The sequence below is a fragment of the Salvelinus alpinus genome, chromosome 16 (genome assembly GCF_045679555.1).
Source record: "Salvelinus alpinus chromosome 16, SLU_Salpinus.1, whole genome shotgun sequence".
In the NCBI taxonomy this organism is placed as follows: Eukaryota; Metazoa; Chordata; class Actinopteri; order Salmoniformes; family Salmonidae; genus Salvelinus; species Salvelinus alpinus.
Genome location: NC_092101.1, coordinates 42777918 through 42802420, shown reverse-complemented (window position 1 = coordinate 42802420; position 24503 = coordinate 42777918). Strand labels below are relative to the sequence as shown.

General features: G+C 42.3%; 1 protein-coding gene across 2 annotated transcripts in view; it reads left to right on the top strand.

Moving 5' to 3' along the window:
- The window catches only part of LOC139541540 (AP-1 complex subunit mu-2-like), a 33592-nt gene extending 9095 nt beyond the window's left edge, over positions 1–24497 (top strand). For both annotated transcript variants that reach the window (XM_071346293.1, XM_071346294.1), the window contains exons 4-12: positions 2091–2221; positions 9071–9218; positions 12175–12301; positions 14952–15094; positions 15202–15273; positions 15549–15707; positions 19084–19209; positions 22169–22244; positions 22708–24497. In XM_071346293.1, coding sequence (XP_071202394.1) covers positions 2091–2221; positions 9071–9218; positions 12175–12301; positions 14952–15094; positions 15202–15273; positions 15549–15707; positions 19084–19209; positions 22169–22244; positions 22708–22730 — 1005 coding nt within the window. In that variant the 3' untranslated portion in view covers positions 22731–24497. The remainder of the gene's footprint in view (positions 1–2090; positions 2222–9070; positions 9219–12174; positions 12302–14951; positions 15095–15201; positions 15274–15548; positions 15708–19083; positions 19210–22168; positions 22245–22707) is intronic.
- Positions 24498–24503: the final 6 nt, after the last annotated feature.

Below are 24503 nucleotides of genomic sequence, written 5' to 3'. Positions count from 1 at the left end.
CGGGGAACAAAACATCGATATTTTGGTTCCATGGCCAGGAAACTCCCCAGACCTTAATCCCATTGAGAACTTGTGGTCCATCCTCAATAGGCGGGTGGACAAACAAAAACCCACAAATTCTTGCAAACTCCAAGCATTGATTATGCAAGAATGGGTTGCCATCAATCAGGCTGTGGCCCAGAAGTTAATTGACAGTATGCCAGGGCAGATTGCAGAGGTCTTGAAAAAGAAGGGTCAACACTGCAAATATTCACTCCTTGCATCAACTTCATGTAATTGTCAATAAAAGCCTTTGACACCTATGAAAAGCTTGTAATTATACTTCAGTATTCCATAGTAACATCTGACAAAAATATCTAAAGACACTGAAGCAGCAAACTTTGTGGAAATTAATATTTGTGTAATTCTCAACTTTTGGCCACGACTGTACAGTACAGTTGAAGTCGGAAGTTTACATACACTTAGGTTGGAGTCATTAAAGTAGTTTTTCAACCACTCCACAAATTTCTTGTTAACAAACTATAGTATTGGCAAGTCGGTTAGGACATATACTTTGTGCATGACACAAGTCATTTTTCCAACAATTGTTTACAGACAGATTATTTCAATTAGAATTCACTGTATCACAATTCCAGTGGGTCAGAAGTGTACATACACTAAGTTGACTGTGCCTTTAAACAGCTTGGAAAATTCCAGAAAATGATGTCATGGCTTTAGAAGCTTCTGATAGGTTAATTGACATAATTTGAGTCAATTGTAGGTATACCTGTTGATGTATTTCAAGGCCTACCTTCAAACTCAGTGCCTCTTTGCTTGACATCATTGGAAAATCAAAAGAAATCAGCCAAGACCTCAGAAAAAAGATTGTAGACCTCCACAAGTCTGGTTCATCATTGGGAGCAATTTCCAAACGCCTGAAGGTACCACGTTCATCTGTACAAACAATAGTACGCAAGTATAAACACCATGGGACCACACAGCCGTCATACCGCTCAGGAAGGAGACGCGTTCTGTCTCCTAGAGATAAACGTACTTTGGTGTGAAAAGTGCAAATCAATCCCAGAACAACAGCAAAGGACCTTGTGAAGATGCTGGAGGAAACGGGTACAAAAGTATCTATACCCACAGTAAAACGAGTCCTATATCGATATAACCTGAAAGGCCGCTCAACAAGGAAGAAGCCACTGCTCCAAAACCGCCATATAAAGCCAGACTACATTTTGCAACTGCACATGGGGACAAATATCGTACTTTTTGGAGAAATGTCCTCTGGTCTGGTGAAACAAAAATAGAACTGTTTGGCCATAATGACCATGGTTATGTTTGGAGAAAAAAGGGAGAGGCTTGCAAGCCGAAGAACACCATCCCAACCGTGAAGCACGGGGGTGGCAACATCATGTTGTGGGGGTGCTTTGCTGCAGGAGGGACTGGTGCATTTCACAAAATAGATGGCATCATGAGGGAGGAATATTATGTGGATATATTGAATCAACATCAGTCAGGAAGTTAAAGCTTGGTCCAAATGGGTCTTCCAAATGGACAATGACCCCAAGCATACTTCCAAAGTTGTGGAAAATGGCTTAAGGACAACAAAGTCAAGGTATTGGAGTGGCCCTCACAAAGCACTGACCTCATCCTATAGAAAATTTGTGGGCAGATCTGAAAAAGCGTGTGCAAGCAAGGAGGCTTACAAACCTGACTCAGTTACACCAGCTCTGTCAGGAGGAATGGGCCAAAATTCACCCAACTTATTGTGGGAAGCTTGTGGAAGGCTACCTGAAACGTTTGACCCAAGTTACACTCAATTGCCGTTAAATTGTTTATGTAAACTTCTGACCCACTGGGAATGTGATGAAAGACACAAAAGCTGAAATAAATAATTCTCTACTATTATTCTGACATTTCACATTCTTAAAATAAAGTGGTGATCCTTTAAACTGAGTTTAAATGTATTTGGCTAAGGTGAATGTAAACTTCCGACTTCAACTGTACCTACTGGAGTACACTGCTTGTATTCAACCAATTGAATGCAATCCTATTGTATTGTATTGATCATGTAATAAGTTGTCTGTCTGTGTGCCCATCTGTAGGTGTTTAAGGAGTACTTTAAGGAGCTGGAGGAGGAGAGTATCCGTGACAACTTTGTGACGGTGTATGAGCTGATGGACGAGGTCATGGACTTTGGCTTCCCTCAGACCACAGACAGCAAGATCCTGCAAGAGTGAGTATTGGACTGAGTACCAGTCAATCAATACTGCAGTCTGTCTTGGTAGGATTGGCTTGACATTTCAGACTGTAATACAGTGGCAATACTAAAACAGAGTACCAAACTGACTGATATCCAACAGACTGATATCCACAGACTACCAAACTTACATATATTCAACAGACTGATATTCAACAGACCACCAAACTTACTAATATCCAACAAACTGACTATCCAACAGACTGATATCCAACATACTGATATCCAACTGACTGAAATCCAACTGACTACCAAACTGACTGATATTCAACAGACTGATATTCAACAGACTGATATTCAACAGAATGATATCAGACTGATATCCACAGACTAAGATGCTTACTTATATCCAACAGACTGATATCCAACAGACTGATATCCAAATGACTGATATCCAACTGACTGAAATCCAACTGACTACCAAACTTACATATATTCAACAGACTGATATTCAACTTACTGATATTCAGCAGACTACCAAACGTACTGATATCCAACATACGGAAATCCAGCTTACTACCAAACTGACTGATATCCAACAGACTACCACAGTGCTATGTAAACTACAGTATATCGGGTACAAATGCTTTAGCTTGTTAAGAATACTTTATTTTTGTGTTTTCTTCAACATACTACCAAACTGACTGATGACCTGCAGACTGATGACCTGCAGACTGATGACCTGCAGACTGATGACCTGCAGACTGATGACCTGCAGACTGATATCCAACAGACTACCAAACATATTGATATCCAACATACTGATATCCAACTGACTGAAATCCAACTTACTACCAAACTGACTGATATCCAACATACGGAAATCCAGCTTACTACCAAACAGACTGATATCCATCAGACTACCACAGTGCTATGTAAACTACAGTATATCGGGTACAAATGCTTTAGCTTGTTAAGAATACTTTATTTTTGTGTTTTCTTCAACATACTACCAAACTGACTGATGACCTGCAGACTGATGACCTGCAGACTGATGACCTGCAGACTGATGACCTGCAGACTGATGACCTGCAGACTGATATCCAACAGACTACCAAACATATTGATATCCAACATACTGATATCCAACTGACTGAAATCCAACTTACTACCAAACTGACTGATATCCAACAGACTGATATCCAACATAGTACCAAACTGACTGATATCCAACAGACTGATATCCAACATAGTACCAAACTGACTGATATCCAGCTGACTGATATCCAACAGACTACCACAGTGCTATGTAAACTACAGTATATCGGGTACAAACGCTTTAGCTTGTTAACAATACTTCATTTTTGTGTTTTCTTTAACATACTACCAAACTGATTGATATCCAGCAGACTACCAAACTGATTGATATCCAGCAGACTACCAAACTTACTGATATCCAACTGACTACCAAACAGACTGATATCCAACTGACTGAAATCCAACTTACTACCAAACTGACTGATATCCAACTGACTGAAATCCAACTTACTACCAAACTGACTGATATCCAGCTGACTGATATCCAACAGACTGATATCCAACAGACTAATATCCAACAGACTACCAAACTTACTGATATCCTGCAGACTGATATCCAACAGACTGATATTCAACAGACTGCCAAACATACTGATATTCAAAAGACTGATATTCAAAAGACTGATATTCAACAGACTGATATCCAACAGACTGATACCAACAGACTGATATTCAACATACTACCAAACTTACTGATATCCAACAGAATGTATCCAGCTGACTAATATCCAGCTGACTGATATCCAACAGACTACTAAACTTACTGATATGCAACAGAATGATATGCAACAGACTGATATCCAACAGACTACCACAGTGCTATGTAAACTACAGTATATCGGGTACAAATGCTTTAGCTTGTTAAGAATACTTTATTTTTGTGTTTTCTTCAACATACTACCAAACTGACTGATGACCTGCAGACTGATGACCTGCAGACTGATGACCTGCAGACTGATGACCTGCAGACTGATATCCAACAGACTACCAAACATATTGATATCCAACATACTGATATCCAACTGACTGAAATCCAACTTACTACCAAACTGACTGATATCCAACATACGGAAATCCAGCTTACTACCAAACAGACTGATATCCATCAGACTACCACAGTGCTATGCAAACTACAGTATATCGGGTACAAATGCTTTAGCTTGTTAAGAATACTTTATTTTTGTGTTTTCTTCAACATACTACCAAACTGACTGATGACCTGCAGACTGATGACCTGCAGACTGATGACCTGCAGACTGATGACCTGCAGACTGATGACCTGCAGACTGATATCCAACAGACTACCAAACATATTGATATCCAACATACTGATATCCAACTGACTGAAATCCAACTTACTACCAAACTGACTGATATCCAACAGACTGATATCCAACATAGTACCAAACTGACTGATATCCAACAGACTGATATCCAACATAGTACCAAACTGACTGATATCCAACAGACTACCACAGTGCTATGTAAACTACAGTATATCGGGTCCAAACGCTTTAGCTTGTTAACAATACTTCATTTTTGTGTTTTCTTTAACATACTACCAAACTGATTGATATCCAGCAGACTACCAAACTTACTGATATCCAACTGACTACCAAACAGACTGATATCCAACTGACTGAAATCCAACTTACTACCAAACTGACTGATATCCAACTGACTGAAATCCAACTTACTACCAAACTGACTGATATCCAGCTGACTGATATCCAACAGACTGATATCCAACAGACTAATATCCAACAGACTACCAAACTTACTGATATCCTGCAGACTGATATCCAACAGACTGATATTCAACAGACTGCCAAACATACTGATATTCAAAAGACTGATATTCAAAAGACTGATATTCAACAGACTGATATCCAACAGACTGATACCAACAGACTGATATTCAACATACTACCAAACTTACTGATATCCAACAGAATGTATCCAGCTGACTAATATCCAGCTGACTGATATCCAACAGACTACTAAACTTACTGATATGCAACAGAATGATATCCAACAGACTGATATCCAACATAGTACCAAACTGACTGATATCCAACAGACTGATATCCAACATAGTACCAAACTGACTGATATCCAGCTGACTGATATCCAACTGACTGATATCCATCAGACTACCACAGTGCTATGTAAACTACAGTATATCGGGTCCAAATGCTTTAGCTTGTTAACAATACTTTATTTTTGTGTTTTTTTCTCTGCTAAAGAGTGAGTGGAGTCAGTTAGTCAACACCTCTGTCTGCACACCTTTCTAATAGATGGCTTGCCAGCATACTTGCATCCAGACTAGTGACAGTATACAATAGCCTACAGGATTCAGAGGGTTTAGCTCGTTAACAGGAATTTGTTTTCCTGTTTTGCTCCTGGGAAAGGTGCCATGTTCTGGCAGAAGGTTCAGCATTCACTTAATTAGGGCCAGGTTACCACGGCAACGGGCTAAATATGTCTCCTTAACTTCTTGACGCACGGATCCCTTTAGCGGGAAACAACCGCTGAATTGCAGAGCGCCAAATTAAAAAAAAAAATCAAAAAAAAATTATTTTCATGAAATCACAAGTGTAATATACCAAAACACAGCTTAGCTTGTTGTTAATCCACCTATCGTGTCAGACAAAACAGTAAGAACACCTAGCAGCCATGTAGATTGGTCACGAAAGCCAGAAAAGCAATAAAATTAATCGCTTACCTTCGATGATCTTCGGATGTTTGCACTCACGAGACTCCCAGTTACACAATAAATGTTCCTTTTGTTCGATAAAGATTTTTTTTATATCAAAATACCTCAATTTGTTTGGCGTGTTATGTTCAGTATTTCACAGCCTTAGGCAAGCCATCAAGGCTTGACGAAAATTCCATATAGTATCCGTAAAGGTCCTAAAAACATGTCAAACGTTTTTAATAATCAATCCTCAGGTTGTTTTTAACATCAATAATCGATAATATTTCAACCGGACTGTAAACTATTCAATACTGGAGAGAAAGAAAATGTCGAGCAACCAGTGTCGCGCGCAAGAACTAATGGAGGTACATCTGTGTATCCACTGACGCGTTTTGATAAATCTCGCTCATTTTTCAAAATAAAAGCTTGAAACTATGTCTAAAGACTGTTTACACCCTGAGGAAGCCACAGGAAAAGGAATCTGGTTGATATCCCTTTAAATTGATGAAAAGCAGGCAATGGAACAGTGATTTTTCAAAATAGAAGTCACTTCCGGGTTGGATTTCCTCAGGTTTTCGCCTGCAAAATCAGTTCTGTTATACTCACAGACAATATTCTGACAGTTTTGGAAACTTTAGAGTGTTTTGTATCCTACTCTGTCAATTATATGCATATTCTAGCATTTGGACCTGAGAAATAGGCAGCTTACAATGGGAATGTTATTTTTCCAAACATAAAAATTCTGCCCCCTAGCTTCAAGAGTTACATCTTCTTACACTTACAATTGAAAGCCTGCTTGTAACATCATACTATAATTTAGTATTTTTATAATTGCTCAAACAGACTGTTTACTGTGATTAATATGGTGACTGTCTGATGTAGACATGTGAAGATTTTGCCCTGAGGTTTGATGAGGCCTTTATCAGTGTGATGTCTGTGTTGTCTGTGTCCATGGGCCTGAAAAGGGCTGATCATCGCTAGACTGTCTTCCATTGACACACACACACACACACACACACACACACACACACACACACACACACACACACACACACACACACACACACACACACACACACACACACACACACACACACACACACACACACACACAAAATACCACCGTCAGCTGGCTGCACTCGACACTCCAGACAGACGAGCTCTGTTCCGATCCTCGTTTTACCAAGGAGACCCCCGCCCCACCTCATCCCGGCGTTCTTCCATCCTCGCCCTGTTCTCCCCCCAATCAGGCTCTTCCACAACCTCCCCCCTTAAAACACTACCCACCTGACCTGCCAACCATTCCCTTTTCTTCCCCTGCGTGTGTGTGAGACAATGAGTGTGTTTGTGTGTGTTGTTTCGTAGTATGACTGACATGACATTCTTATGCTAATCTGTCGATTTGCCGCCAACTCTGCTCTCGGATAGACTCATTAGCATTTCTGAGAAGAATCAGGACCAAACAAAACAAGCCCACTTGTCTTTCATCTCTTTCCACTCTCTGTGAGTCGTGATGAGGCGTTGAGATGAGGTGTTGAGATTAAATGATCTCCCTGCATGAGTAGGGGTTATCGTAAAACACAGTGCGGTGGTGAAATCAAACCAGTGTTTGTCATTTCTTGGTCAATTTTGGGGGTCATCTTTCGGTGCCTGAGCCCAGAGAATGTTTAGTAAAGGACAGGGGATTTCTCAGACGAGCCCAGAGAAGGTTTAGTAAAGGAGAGGGGGTTTCTCAGACGAGCCTAGAGAAGGTTTAGTAAAGGAGAGGGGGTTTCTCAGACGAGCCCAGAGAAGGTTTAGTAAAGGAGAGGGGGTTTCTCAGATGAGCTCAGAGAAGGTTTAGTAAAGGAGAGGGGGTTTCTCAGACGAGCCCAGAGAAGGTTTAGTGGAGGAGAAAAAGTCGGCAAGCATCAGAAGGGTCCATGGTGGAGAATGGATCAATCTGACTCATTACCCCAGGGGGAGCTTGGAGAGATGCAGGCAGAAGAGATCTATCAGGGGGGATTACAGGTGTGTGTGTGTGTGTGTGTGTGTGTGTGTGTGTGTGTGTGTGTGTGTGTGTGTGTGTGTGTGTGTGTGTGTGTGTGTGTGTGTGTGTGTGTGTGTGTGTGTGTGTGTGTGTGTGTGTGTGTGTGTGTGTGTGTGTGTGTGTGTGTATTTGAGGAAGTAGATGGTGTTGCTGTCTGTCACCTGGTTGTTTGTCAGTGAGATATAAAGAGAGGCAAGGGCAGGTGTCCCACAGATGGTCACGTTTGCATACTGGAGGTACATCATCTCCCTCCTACCCACACCCCATCTCATCACATCCTCCCTTCAGACACCCAGTCCTCCCTGGAGGACAACAAGCCTCTCTCAGGACAGTATATCTCTGCCTGTTGTATAACTCAGCACTGCAGCATACGGTACTGATAGTACAGCCAGTAGTAGACGATAGTCATACAAGGTCTGCTGTGTTTAAAGGCACAATGGGATCGGGCTAGTGACATGTAACCACTCTCGCGGAGCTATGGCTGCAAGGCCTGACAGTCTATGAGGTCAACTTGATTGCTTTTAGCAATTGCAGATTGTACCGATTTAATGAGCACACAAGATGTACTTCAGGTACAAAATAATGATTTGAGCTCAGAGTTTAGTTTAGCGCAGTCTGAGTCTTTTGGTTACAATTACAATCTAAACCCCCTTGTTCCAATTACAACCACGGTTACCAAGCTCACAACCCAAGACAAATCCTTTCAATAATCTATCTACTCCAGTCAAGAGGTTTAATAAAATTAACTTTCTATTCTGGGGTATCATAAGCTCTGCCATCAATAATGAATAAATACAAGGTATGATATCACCTAGAAAACAAATATCTTCATAAAATAACTTCCACTGTCCTCCCTAGAGGTCCTTTTCGTCTCGTGCTTGCTCCTCTGTTCTTGCACCTAAGTGGAAAGTGAGGTAGTGATGCCTGTATTTGTCCCCCTCTGAACAAGCCTACATGGTATCTGTCCTCTCTCCTCTCCCCCTCTCTTCTGTCCCCTCTCTGCTCTCCCCGGTCCCTCTGTCCCTCTCTCCTCTCTCCTCTCCTGTCCCCCTCTCTGCAGGTACATCACCCAACAGGGTCACAAACTGGATGTGGGCGCCCCTCGCCCCCCCGCCACCGTCACCAACGCTGTGTCCTGGAGGTCGGATGGCATCAAGTACAGGAAGAACGAGGTGTTCATGGACGTCATCGAGTCCGTCAACCTACTGGTAAGAAGCCTCTTTAATAGGATCTCGTTTTGTTACTATTCTACCTGTTCACTGTGAAGATAAAGTCATGGCAACTCCAAAGTAAGAAACTGCTAAATAGAAAAACAACAGGGGACACCTCTAGTAAACAATAATTATTAAAGAACACTAGCCAAGCCATAAGTTTCCACACATCTTTTAACCCTTTGAATGTGTGATCTAACAGTATAGAGTACTGATGACAGGTAACAAATGAGAGTGACTAGTTGGGACAGTAGTATGATTATAAAACAGCTGGTCTGGCTTTGTGTGGCGTAACTGATTTGTGTGCAGGGTAAGACGAACATACAATAGATTAAAGGCCCAGTCCAGTCAAAAACTAGAATTCCCTGTGTTTTATATACACTACCGTTCAAAAGTTTGGGGTCACTTAGAAATGTCCTTGTTTTTGAAAGAAAAGCACATTTTTTGTCCATTAAAATAACATTGAATTGATCAGAAATACAGTGTAGACATTGTTAATGTTGTAAATGACTATTGCACCTGTAAACGGCAGATTTTTTATGTAATATCTACATAGGCATACAGAGGCCCATTATCAGCAACCATCACTCCTGTGTTCCAATGGCACGTTGTGTTAGCTAATCCAAATTTATAATTTTAAAAGGCTAATTGATCATTAGAAAACCCTTTTGCTGTATGTTAGTACAGCTGAAAACTGTTGTCCTGATTTTAAAGAAGCAATAATACTGGCCTTATTTAGACTAGTTGAGTATCTGGAGCATCAGCATTTGTGGGTTCGATTACAGGCTCAAAATGGCCAGAAACAAAGCACTTTCTTCTGAAATTCGTCAGTCTATTCTTGTTCTGAAAAATGAAGGCTATTCCATGCGAGAAATTGCCAAGAAACTGAAGATCTTGTACAACGCTGTGTACTACTCTCTTCACAGAACAGCGCAAACTGTCTCTAACCAGAATAGAAAGAGGAGTGGGAGGCCCCGGTGCACAACTGAGCAAGAGGACAAGTACAGTAGAGTGTCTAGTTTGAGAAACAGACGCCTCACAAAAGAAGAAAGCTAAGGTAACTGAGCTAAACGACTACCGCCCCGTAGCACTCACTTCCGTCATCATGAAGTGCTTTGAGAGACTAGTCAAGGACCATATCACCTCCACCCTACCGGACACCCTAGACCCACTCCAATTTGCTTACCGACCCAATAGGTCCACAGACGACGCAATCGCAACCACACTGCACACTGCCCTAACCCATCTGGACAAGAGGAATACCCATGTGAGAATGCTGTTCATCGATTACAGCTCAGCATTTAACACCATAGTACCCTCCAAACTCGTCATCAAGCTCGAGACCCTGGGTCTCGACCCCGCCCTGTGCAACTGGGTCCTGGACTTCCTGACGGGCCGCCCCCAGGTGGTGAGGGTAGGTAACAACATCTCCACCCCGCTGATCCTCAACACTGGGGCACCACAAGGGTGCGTTCTGAGCCCTCTCCTGTACTCCCTGTTCACCCACGACTGCGTGGCCATGCACGCCTCCAACTCAATCATCAAGTTTGCGGATGACACTACAGTGGTAGGCTTGATTACCAACAACGACGAGACGGCCTACAGGGAGGAGGTGAGGGCCCTCGGAGTGTGGGGTCAGGAAAATAACCTCACACTCAACGTCAACAAAACAAAGGAGATGATTGTGGACTTCAGGAAACAGCAGAGGGAGCACCCCCCTATCCACATCGACGGGTCAGTAGTGGAGAAGGTGGAAAGTTTTAAGTTCCTCGGTGTACACATCACGGACAAACTGAATTGGTCCACCCACACAGACAGCGTTGTGAAGAAGGCGCAGCAGCGCCTCTTCAACCTCAGGAGGCTGAAGAAATTCGGCTTGTCACCAAAAGCACTCACAAACTTCTACAGATGCACAATCGAGAGCATCCTGTCGGGCTGTATCACCGCCTGGTACGGCAACTGCTCCGCCCACAACCGTAAGGCTCTCCAGAGGGTAGTGAGGTCTGCAGAACGCATCACCGGGGGCAAACTACCTGCCCTCCAGGACACCTACACCACCCGATGTCACAGGAAGGCCATAAAGATCATCAAGGACAACAACCACCCAAGCCACTGCCTGTTCACCCCGCTATCATCCAGAAGGCGAGGTCAGTACAGGTGCATCAAAGCAGGGACCGAGAGACTGAAAAACAGCTTCTATCTCAAGGCCATCAGACTGTTAAACAGCCACCACTAACATTTAGCGGCCGCTGCCAACATACTGACTCAACTCCAGCCACTTTAAAAATGGGAATTGATGGAAATTATGTAAAAATGTACCACTAGCCACTTTAAACAATGCCACTTAATATAATGTTTACATACCCTACATTACCCATCTCATATGTATATACTGTACTCTATATCATCTACTGCATCTTGCCATCTTTATGTAATACATGTACCACTAGCCACTTTAAACTATGCCACTTTATGTTTACATACCCTACAGTACTCATCTCATATGTATATACCGTACTCTATACCATCTACTGCATCTTGCCATGCCGTTCTGTACCACCACTCATTCATATATCTTTATGTACATATTCTTTATCCCTTTACACTTGTGTGTGTGTATAAGGTAGTAGTTGTGGAATTGTTAGGTTAGATTACTTGTTGGTTATTACTGCATTGTCGGAACTAGAAGCACAAGCATTTCGCTACACTCGCATTAACATCTGCTAACCATGTGTATGTGACTAATAAAATTTGATTTGATTTGATATTGCCACATTATCATCAAACTGGATAGCTAGATCTCTGAGCTCCCTTTTTGTGACAAGCCACTTTATCATCTTCAGTCTCAAACATCTTCCTTAACCTCATATAAACCTGCCATCCTTGATTGCTCCTTGTCAAAATCAGAGTTTTTGTGATTCATATTTTTCCCTGTCTGTAACCATCTCTGTAGGTGAGTGCTACCGGCAGTGTCCTGCGTAGTGAGATCGTTGGCAGCATCAAGCTCAAGGTGGTCCTGTCTGGGATGCCTGAACTCAGACTGGGCCTCAACGACAAAGTGCTCTTTGAAATCACAGGACGTGAGTATAAACACCTCCAGTATAATGTCTGTACACCATAGCCGTGGGCAGTAGGGGTGCTGCAGTATCCCCCCCCCCCCACAATACATTTAAATAATGTTTTCAAAATTGAATAATTACTCCTGTCTGAACACTGACTGAATCTGGGCAGCACATGCACCAACATTTTATTTATTTTGTATTTTATTTAACATCTATTTAACTAGGCAAGTCAGTAAAGAACAAATTCTTATTTACAATGACAGACTACCAAAAGGCAAAAAGCCTCCTGTGGGGACGGGGTCCTGGGATTTAAAAAAATAAATAAATGTAATATAAATATAGGACAAAACACACATCACAACAAGAGAGACAACACAACACTACATAAAGAAAGACATAAGATAACAACATAGCAAGGCAGCAACACATGACAACACAGCATGGTAGCAACACAACATAACAACAACATGGTAGCAACACAACATGCTAGCAGTACAAGACATGGTACAAACATTATTGGGCACAGACAACAGCACAAAGGGCAAGAAGGTAGAGACAACAATACATCACACAAAGCAGCCACAACTGTCAGTAAGAGTGTCCATGATTGAGTCTTTGATTTCAAATAAACAGTTTGTTGCATTGTGACCATAGAAATAGAATCCATAGAACCCAGCTAGCACATAACGTTCTGAAAACGATATGTTTCTTAGAGCTTGGTGAGAGCGTGATTGTCCAATGGTTATTTTGCATACAACCTTCCCATAACGTTTCCTACAGGTTTTGTCATGGTTCGTTTTAAAGTAATGTTCTCAAACTGTTCAGAGAACGTTAAGAAAAAACGTTCTTCTGTTGGAATTTTAGTATAACATTTTCTGCAGGTTTCTTCACGGTGCAATTTAAAGTCCTGTTCTCAGAACATTAAGAAAACTTTAGTAACATTCAAAGAACGTTCTAAGAATGCTATGTGTGTTGGCCACACCTGATCTTAATGAGTGCTTGTTTCCTTTGAAATGGGGTCTGTTTGAATAGACAAAAATTAACAGCTATGTATGAGTTAAGAAAACATGGCAGGCTAGCTCCATGCTAGTGGCACAGTGGACTAATTCCATGTATAGAGAGCAGAAGATCAGGTTTTGAATCTCACTGACGCCATGCCACAATAAAAAAAAGAGAGATGTGTTTGCATAATTAATGTCCTATCTGTGCTTGGAGTTAAAAAACTTTAAACTAAGCTAGCAGTGTTACAAAAGTCTCATGAAATGCTTTTATAAAAGGCCATATTTTCCGGACCCTGCTAAGATTTTTGCCCCATCCTAAAAAGTCTTCTTCTGAACTGTATGCCACTAGGCAAATAGGATAATAGAATACGTTATTATAAAGGGATTTTTATACACCCAACTCAATATCTTTCCGTGGCTATGCTGTACACAGTATACACACAAACTGACTTACAAGTACACAGACACACACCAAAAGTTAAGGACAATCATAGCCAGTGCAGTGTTTTGATTACGAAGTCATCTTTATTAATGTGTCTGTCCTGGCTTGCTACATGTAAACTGCCTTGTGTGGGTTAAACAGCACCCTCTTCTGGTCAAAGCCTGTTAATGTCACTACACATGAAGAAGATACTGTTGGAGAGTCAGGGCAGTCAAATCTGGGTATAGGGAAATCATGCTAATGATACATAAAGGAAAGAAAATCACATGAGCTTACAGCTTACAGGGAGAGTTTTGAAGTAGGCTTTGAGAGATGTGAGAGCTGAAACAGATCAAATTGTGAAAACTAATAAAACACAGGATTAATTTCTGTGATATGGACACATGACTGTTCTGTTGCCATGTTCGGGAGATCGTGAACCACAGGGGACAGTGTGATAACCTAAACCCTTCTATGTCTGGCATCTCTCTCTCCCTCCACCCCCTTAGAGCCCGAACATGACCGACTGTGCCTCCTTTTTGACCGTTCCACAATCTCTCAGTAATGATGCTACCAGGGGGACCATACTTACAGTATATTGGGGAGAGTAGCGCTCCAAAGGGCTAACCTGCTGGGATGTAATGATCTGATAGGCCTGCTAGGTCTCTGATATCCAAAGACTAGACGCTAGCTCTCCCTGGAGGATGGGGCTTTACATTGAAATGTCACACACACACACACTCGGTCAAACTCAGTCACCTTGGTGTGGACAGGGTTCATTCTACCTGGGTTCATGTGGGGCCCAGAGTCATGAAGAGCTTTTAACAGCAGCTCTGCTGGGCCTTTTTCTATGTATTCAGGAAAACAACGGGAACATTAGGCTTGCTCACCACAGTACACAGCCACATTGCCAGGTCATTGTTTTCTAACCCACTCCTGAAGTGGATGTTCTTCCAAAACTTTCTCTTATAACAGCTATGATCGATTGAACTCTTTTCTAAAGTACCTACGCAGAAGAAACAGTGGTGTGAACAGTGTCACTGTGTGTTTTCTGATCAGGAAGGATGACAATGGAACCTACAGGACACTATTTAGTATCCGAGATAATAAGACTGTACAGCACTTGAACTGAGACTGGAAAACTTCTATGGACTGCTATGGATATTTTGCACCTGTGCACCTGTCAGGCGTTGTGTATTAGGACATAGCCTTTACAATAACCCCGCCCCCTTACCTGTCCTGTCAGGAGAGAAATGTAAGACGGTAGAGCTGGAGGATGTCAAGTTCCATCAATGTGTCCGTCTGTCCCGCTTCGAGAACGACCGCACCATCTCCTTCATCCCCCCCGACGGAGAGTCCGAGCTCATGTCCTACCGCCTCAACACCACGGTCAGCAGAACACACACACACACACACACACACACACACACACACACACACACACACACATCTCCTTTGCTCCATGTTGACCTTCTCTCCTCTTCTCTGTCTGCCAGGTGAAGCCTCTGATATGGATTGAGAGTGTGATTGAGAAGTTCTCCCACAGCCGAGTGGAGATCAAGGTTAAGGTAAAGGATGTCCACCGTCATCCGCTGTGTTTTAGCATGGCTCCAACATTGGCTTTCCTATGAACCCTGGCTGCAATGTGGGACAATGTTTGGGTTGGGACTGTTTCCTCAACCTTTAACTTTAGATGTTATGAGTTAATCATTGAGCAAGGAAGTCTTCATACAATAACCTCTGTGTTTCTTCTTGATGACTGTATCCTTTCTTTCCATCACTAGCATTGCACGTCTCTGCTGGTAACCCTGTGACCTTTTGACCTTTCACCTCCACCCTACAGGCCAGGAGTCAGTTTAAGAGTCGCTCCACTGCCAACAATGTGGCCATCATGGTACCTGTGCCCAGCGATGCCGACTCGCCCAAATTCAAGACGAGCACAGGCAGCTGCAAGTATCTTCCTGAGAAAAGCGTGGTGCAGTGGAACATCAAGTCCTTCCCTGTAAGTAGCTAACGTCACTGAGATGAACTGAACATTACTACCCTGAACAAAAATGTAAAGTGTTGGTCTCATGTTTCAGGTGAAATAAAAGATCCCAGAAATGTTTCATTCCCACAAAAAGCTAATTTCTCTCATATTTTGTGCACAAATTTGTTCACATCCCTGTTAGTGAGAATTTCTCCTTTGCCAAGATAATACATCCACCTGACAGGTGTGGCATATCAAGAAGCTGATTAAACAGCATGATCATTACACAGCTGCACCTTGTGCTGGGGACAATAAAAGGCCACTCTAAAATGTGCAGTTTGTCACACATAAAAACATTTTAAAAAGTAAAATATTCCCCAGCTTCTCTCCATTTACACATGAATGTCAGAACCTGGATGAAACTCATGACGGCCTCAGCCTCTCATGATCCTTGTGTTGATGTCACAATGCCACAGATGTCTCAAGTTTTGAGGGAGTGTGCAATTTGCATGGTGACTGCAGGAATGTCCACCAGAGTTGTTGCCAGCGAATTTAATGTTAATTTCTCTACCATAAGCTGCCACCAACTTCTGAGGCCCATTGTGAGGCCCATTTTTAAAAAAGGTTTCTGTGACCAACATGCATATCTGTATTCCCAGTCATGTGAAATAGATAGCATAGGTCCTGTGTGGCTTAGTCGGTAGAGCATGGCGCTTGAAATACCAAGGGTCGTGGGTTCGATTCCCGCTGGGACCACCCATACATAAAATGTATGCATCTGCTATATTATTGTAACAGTAGCCATGTGTTTAAGATACTATTTTGTTCAATCCACCCTCACACAGTTGTACTCTTCAAAACCATACTATGGGTAATTATTGACCAGGAGCGGCTGGTGGGAGGAGCTATTGGAGGAAGACGGGCTCATTGTAATAGCTGGAATGGAGTAAATGGAACGGAGTCAAACGCGGTTCCCATATGCCGTTCCATTGATTCCATTCCAGCCATTACAATGAGCCCGTCTTCCTCCTATAGCTCCTCACACCAGCCTTCTCTGTTATTGACTAAATACTAACTAAATGGTAAACATGCGGTCTTATCCATTAACAGATTCTGAAGGCTACAGTATTCTCACAGGAAGCAGCACATTTTCTGATAACATGTTTTTCCACAGCCACCAGAAGAATCACGGGGAGGTTAGACGAGTTATGTCTGATAACATGTTTTTACACAGCCACCAGAAGAATCACGGGGAGGTTAGACGAGTTATGTCTGATAACATGTTTTTACACAGCCACCAGAAGAATCACGGGGAGGTTAGACGAGTTATGTCTGATAACATGTTTTTACACAGCCACCAGAAGAATCACGGGGAGGTTAGACGAGTTATGTCTGATAACATGTTTTTACACAGCCACCAGAAGAATCACGGGGAGGTTAGACGAGTTATGTCTGATAACATGTTTTTACACAGCCACCAGAAGAATCACGGGGAGGTTAGACGAGTTATGTCTGATAACAGCTAGAGAAAACACTTCATATTGATAAAGACTGACAAGCATTCTTTACTCAACCCCATGGCCTAACTATTATTAACATTACATTCAGCATGACTCTGTCAACTCTCTCTGCTGCTGTAAAACCACATCCTTCCTGCCTCTGAGAAACAAAAGAGTCGCATGGACAATTTAAAAAAATAACTGTGTGGAGGTGGTATTGGTGATGTGTCGCAGGAGACTGTGTTTATTAAAAACAAAAAAATATGTTTTTTAAGTGAGAAGTAGGCATTGGTCTGAAGCTGAAAAAGAAAGGAAATTCACATGAGCACCACAATGACTATTCCACCCATGCTCTACCAAGGTTTTCCAGCACCCAGCTTTGACCTACTACAGTAGCTGTGTTGGTATTGTACTTCAAACTATGTGTTGGCAGGTTGCTTGGGGTTCCAACCTTCTCAAACAGCCTAATTCATACTCTTAGAGGAGGTGCTCCCACAATCATGTCATTTGTACCTCCATTCAGGTCATCTTGTAGTTGTTTACCTAACAAGGAAGTCCTGTGCACTGTTGATGTATCCTGCACCAGTACAGACGTGAGGAGTGTTTTAATATGACTGCATGGCCTGGCTAGCTTTATTGTGATAAGATCAGGTAGGGAGGGGTTTGGCTTCAACGGGCCATTTGTTCGGTTTACAGTGCACTATAAAGTACACTATATATACAAAAGTATGTGGACACTCCTTCAAATTAGTGGACTCGGCTACTTCAGGCACACCTGTTGCTAACAGGTGTATAAAATCGAGCACACAGCCATGCAATCTCCACAGACAAACATTTGGCAGTAGAATGGCCTTACTGAAGAGCTCAGTGACTTTCAATGTGGCACCGTCATAGGATGCAACCTTTCCAACAAGTCAGTTAATCAAATTTCTGCCCTGCTAGAGCTGCCCTGGTCAACTGTAAGTGCTGTTATTGTGAAGTGGAAACGTTTAGGAGCAACAACAGCTCAGCCGCGAAATGGTAGGCCACACAATCTCACAGAACGGGACCGCCGAGTGCTGAAGCAACACTCACTACCGAGTTCCAAACTGCCTCTGGAAGTAACGTCACCACAATAACTGTTCGTCAGGAGTTTCATGAAATGGGTTTCCATGGCCGAGCAGCCGCACACAAGCCTAAGATCACCATGCACAATGCCAAGCGTCGGCTGGAGTGGTGCAAAGGTCGCCGCCATTGGACTCTGGAGTAGTGGAAACGCGTTCTCTGGATTGATGATTCACGCTTCATCATCTGGCAGTCTGACAGACGAATCTGGGTTTGGCGGATGCCAGGAGAACACTACCTGCCTGAATGCATAGTGCCAACTGTAATGTTTGGTGGAGGAAGAATAATGGTCTGGGTTGTTTTTCATGGTTCGGGCCCCTTAGTTCCAGTGAAGGGAAATCTTAACACTACAGCATACAATGACATTCTACACGATTCTGTGCTTCCAACTTTGTGGCAACAGTTTGGGGAAGGCCCTTTCCTGTTTCAGCATGACAATGCCCCCATGCACAAAGCGAGGTACATACAGAATTGTTTTGTTGAGATCGGTGTGGAAGAACTTGACTGACTGGCCTGCACAGCCCTGACCTCAACCCCATCGAACACCTTTGGGATGAATTGGAACGCCGACTGCGAGCCGGGCCTAATTGCCTGACCTCACTAATGCTCTTGTGGCTGAATGGAAGCAAGTCCCCGCAGCAATGTTCCAACATCTAGTGGAAAGCCTTCCCAGAAAGTGGAGGCTGTTATAGCAGCAAAGTGGGGAATGTAGTATAGTTCACAACATAACAAAGAACCTTAATGAAGAGAAACGCTCCAGTTTTCCAATAAACCTCATACCTGTGTGTGTTTCTATGTTTGAACAGGGGGGGAAAGAGTACATGATGAGGGCTCACTTTGGTCTGCCTAGTGTGGAGAGCACTGAGTTGGAGGGGAGAAGGCCCATCACTGTCAACTTTGAGATCCCCTATTTCACTGTATCTGGTATCCAGGTAAGCTAACCGATCCCTTAAATATATGTTTATCAAAGTGGACCCTTGTAGAGCCAGGTATGAGTTCCATCGAATAGTGCATACAGGCTGGAAGGAGCTGATTCACGTGTGCGTGTGTCAGAGCGTGCCCCAGAACGAATCAGTTGGACGGGCCTTTGATTTCCATAGGCATGCATGTTTTTTTACGGGAACCCCTGTGTGCACGCGCTTGCGTTTCACAATTTTTTCAAGGGGTGTAATAGGAAATGCAATAGGCAGCTTGTGAGTTTAAAGTTTGGGGAAGCTTACAATTTATCCTACCATTTTTACCGATCTGGGTGCCAGTTATGATTATTTTTATATATGCACATTTTCGTGTAACAGTTTCATTGCAATAATAAAGTTTTTTGTTTCTCAATATCATAGTCAGGTGGTTAATCATAAAAATCTGAAGTAAAATGATACAAATGTACAATTTCAAATTCAACTATGGCGAGAGCACTAGCCTCTGCCATATGGGCACATTTAATATACTGTGATCAATTGGCGGCTAAAGAAATGAGAGCATAGAAATCAGAGATAGCTTATTGGCAAATGCAGCAGTGGGCCTTTAACGTCCATCGTCAACTAAGTAAAATGCATTGGCCTAAAGCTGTTTTTTAAATGTTTTTAAATTACATTTCCACTGGATATATGGGATCATCAGATCATGATATTTTGTTCTTTCACACCGAGTCTTGGCAATTATCGAGGTGTTGGAAAGATTTTTCAAATACTGAGGAACTATCATTGCAATGGATGTAAAAAATGTAAATAAAACTGACTTCGTTGACTTGTGTGAGGCAAAGAAAAAATTACTTCGAAACTCAGCTTGTTAGTGGTGTATGTGGTGAGTTAAGACAATCAGAAAATCAACATTGCCAAATGTGCACTTTCCTACATATGCATGTATTATGGAGAGAGAAGCGCCATATCTTCGCCTCACACCCATCCACTTCTTTTACATTTGTTTAATTTAACCTTTATTTAACTAGGCAAGTCAGTTGAGAACACATTCTTATTTACAATGAAGGCCTAACCCGGATGACGCTGGGCAAATTGTGCGCCGCCTTATGTGACTCCCAATCACGGCCGGTTGTGATACAGCCTGGAATCGAACCAGGGTCTGTAGTGACGCCTCTAGCACTGAGATGCAGTGCGTTTGGCCGCCGGCCAATTGATGCAACATTTTTCATTATTTTCACACATATTTTAGACCCTTTTCACTGACAGCTGCAACTCAGTCAGCTAGATCCATTGTTACGTTCACTAGCCATATTGGGGCCTTCCCAAACTCACTGGTGATTTTAAAACAATCCACAGCTATTTTTCTAAAATAAGCTAATGATCCTCTGTGGCTAAGTCATGCTCCCCAGTGAAGTATTTTGAATGGTTTTATATACAGGAGTAAATACATAATTTTGGCCAAACATCAATTTACTTTAGGGCAATCCAGCATCCTAACAGGGCACTGTGCACCCACCAACTTTCCTTTCCAATTCACAAGAGGCAGAAACCTGAGATCTGTATGTAATGAGGAGATGCTGATGTCTCCACCCTAACAATGGGAGTCTTTGTCCTAAAGGCGGGAAGGCAGATGACAAGCTAAGGTCTGCATCACAGGAGGTTGGTTGGCACCTTAATTAAGGAGAACGGGCTCGTGGTAATGGCTGGAGGGAAATAGTATCAAATGCATCAAACACATGGTTTCCCTCTGTCTCATTATGTTTAGACCATGGTTTTTTTTTTCCTATTGCGTTATTGACTGTATGTTTGTTTATTCCATGTGTAACTCTGTGTTGTTGTTTGTGCCGCACTGCTTTGCTTTATCTTGGCCAGGTCGCAGATGTAAATGAGAATTTGATCTCAACTAGCCTACCTGGTTAAATAAAGGTGAAATGAAAAATAAAATAAATAAAAATAAATGTGTCTGATGCTGTCTGGACAGAAATAGTATGACATGCCTTACTCTTTTGGTCCACACAGCATCAGATACATGGTCTACACATACTGAGACAGAGGGGCGCTGTTTCGCTCGCTCGGATGCTTTAACCCTCCTGTTGTGTTCGTTTCATGTTAATTAATTCTGTGTTCCCGGTCCAAAATACCGCCCCATTATTGATGATTATAAATCCATAATAATCCATATATTATCACTAATGTTATGTTCAATCTTTTTATCAACTTAAGATCTTGTGAACATTACAAGTTTTGAACTTCTATTTGCGGCCTGTAGGCCTCATTGACCTGAGCTCATACAACTCGTTTTTGAGTTAACAATTCTGCTGTCACAGAATGAATTGTGAGCAAGGCCTCAAAAAAGCTTTATATACCAGAGCTGCAAGAAAAGTTCTATATATTATTGAAACAATGTTGCGATTGTTTGTGAGAATGCCAACAGGTGTGGTTCCCGTGGTCGAAAGATTCTATTGGGAAAGGTTCCCGTGGGGGTTGCCATGGAAGCCAAGAAGGGGGGGGGATGTGTGTGTGCTCAAACACACATGCATGTGGGGGTCTGGGAGAGGAAGTGTGTCCATCTGATGAATGGGCATGTGCCTGAACTCAATTTTATACACTAATTGTAGTCTCACCAATTCATTTTTAATGGCCGGTCATTTTTGACCGGGAACACCACAGGTGTACAAAAGTTAAATAAAACACCCAAAATGTAATGAAAATCATCAAAATATATTTTGTGTGTCCAGATGCCCTGTGTGGACAAAGTCATGGAACCTTATGATAATTAGATTAAATTAACTAAAAAAAATTCAGAGAGAGAACTTTCTGTCGGTGCGGGTCTTCAAATAAATTATCAATATTTTATTTGGACTTGCAAGGAGGTACGGTAGGGCGGGCCAGGGCCCCTAAGGCCTGCCCATAACGTCGGCCCTGGTGTGTGTGTGTGTTGTATGTGCTGAAACTGTTCTTTGCTCCTCCTCAGGTACGCTATCTGAAGATCATTGAGAAAAGTGGCTATGAGGCCTTACCATGGGTACGCTATATAACGCAGAGTGGAGGTGAGACACACACACACACCATTCGGCCCGGCAGTGAACCCAGCTATCATATCTATTACCTCTCTCCTGAAGCTGGGGAAAGGGGGATTTGAATGATGCCTTACTGCCATTAGGTTCTCTGTGGCACTGCTCGGCTTGCCAAGGTGGCTATCACCTTTTCATTGTGATCAGCAGAGGTAGGGAGAGAACGAGAGAGAGAGAAAGGAAGGGAAAGAGGTAGAGAAATAGACAGTGAGAGAGAGAGCAGTGTTGACTTAATAATAAGGTGGGGGGGGGGTGAAAAGTGAAAGACTAAAGTTATTGTAAAGCCATAATAACTACTACCCTGACCCCAATGTGTATCTCAGTCACCCAGAGCCCCAATGCTAATTTGAATGTTAATGTGACGCCACAGTACAGGGGTAATGTGATGATGGTTAGAAGAGTGTTAATGTATTGCTGTTACGTCTTCTCTTCTTGGCAGATTATCAACTCCGGACAAACTAAGGGCGAGCCTGCTGCTAGACGAATAGATCGTCACTCTCTCCCTCTCTCTGGGAGTGAGGGACAACAGAGGACAAGGAAAGGGGAACAACTTTCACCACTGTCAATTCTCAAAGGACCAAGTAGTCATCTTGCAGACATGAGGACCTTCAAGACTCAATTTCCCTTCAGAACTCGACTGTTGTCACCTTCGACCTTTGTTGTGTTACATCATCTGGAGAAACATGTTTTATCTCTTTAGAATAATGAACCTAGTGGTTTTCTTATTGGTCACATTGTAAACATTTGTATAGTTGTATTTTCTTCTTAAAGCTGGAAGAATTCAGGACATTTATGATCTCTGAAGTGTGAATGTTGAAGCCTGTGTACAGCACTGATATAAAATGATATCTGGTTGGTGTGGATGCTAGCAGTTCATGTTATCTTGGGGCCAGCTGTAAGCATATAATCCCCACTGTGTCCAATGAGATGAACACTAAGATAATGAATAGGCCTGCATAATATCAGCAGCTGTGTATTACCAAATTGTCGTCACAGTTCCTAGACATGTGCTTGTACTCAGCTGACAACTACGAGGAAAAGACTGAAGGAATTCTCTGTGTGCAAATTACAATTATGTAGTGTTTCTAACAGTCTTGTGATACAGACACATTTATCGCCTTGAGAAAAAGCCATGATCAAAATAAGTAAACCAATAATACAGGTGGTCCGAAATGAAGAGAATGTTGTTTAGATAGGAAACAAAGTGGACATATCTATGTCAATGTGTCCCCACCAAACATACACCCAACTTTTCCAAAGCAGCTATTGGTTGGTATGGTTACAGTAGTCTGTTGTGCGTGCAATGCACCACCCCTCATATCAGTTCTGGTTCTCTCTCTGCCAGGGGAATAGCTCTGGTTCTCTCTCTGCCAGGGGAATAGCTCTGGTTCTCTCTCTGCCAGGGAAATAGCTCTGGTTCTCTCTCTGCCAGGGGAATAGCTCTGGTTCTCTCTGCCAGGGGAATAGCTCTGGTTCTCTCTGCCAGGGGAATAGTTCTGGTTCTCTCTGCCAGGGGAATAGCTCTGGTTCTCTCTCTGCCAGGGGAATAGCTCTGGTTCTCTCTGCCAGGGGAATAGCTCTGGTTCTCTCTCTGCCAGGGGAATAGCTCTGGTTCTCTCTGCCAGGGGAATAGCTCTGGTTCTCTCTCTGCCAGGGGAATAGCTCTGGTTCTCTCTCTGCCAGGGGAATAGCTCAGGTTCTCTCTGCCAGGGGAATAGCTCTGGTTTGCTGTGTGTAGGCCTACTGTATGAAATCCAGACCTGGTTTCAAATACATGTTTATTTGAGTATTTGTTATTTAAATACAAATTTTCTGTATATTTGAGTATTTTCAAATGTGGTGAATCAACTTTTTTTCAAAATACTATTTTCAAATACCTGGGATAGATGCATGGGAGTATATTTGAGACAGTCTATTTGAATATTTTAAAATACTTTCCAAGTGTATTTCCAAATATATTCAACTACTTGTTTTTTCAAATAAAACATATCTAAATACTTAATACTAAATAGTATGTGAACCCAGGTCTGATAATCTCATATTAAACCATCCATGTAAAATGGTTGATTATGAGGAACAGGACAAATATGACTACACTCTGCCAGATATTCTCTCCAGTGGGGTTTTTAATGATTGAAAAACACAATCTATTAATATCTTATTTATTAACCTCTGTATGTCAATGGGGGACAAAGGGATCTAGATAGAAATAAATAACTTTGTACCTTACTATCT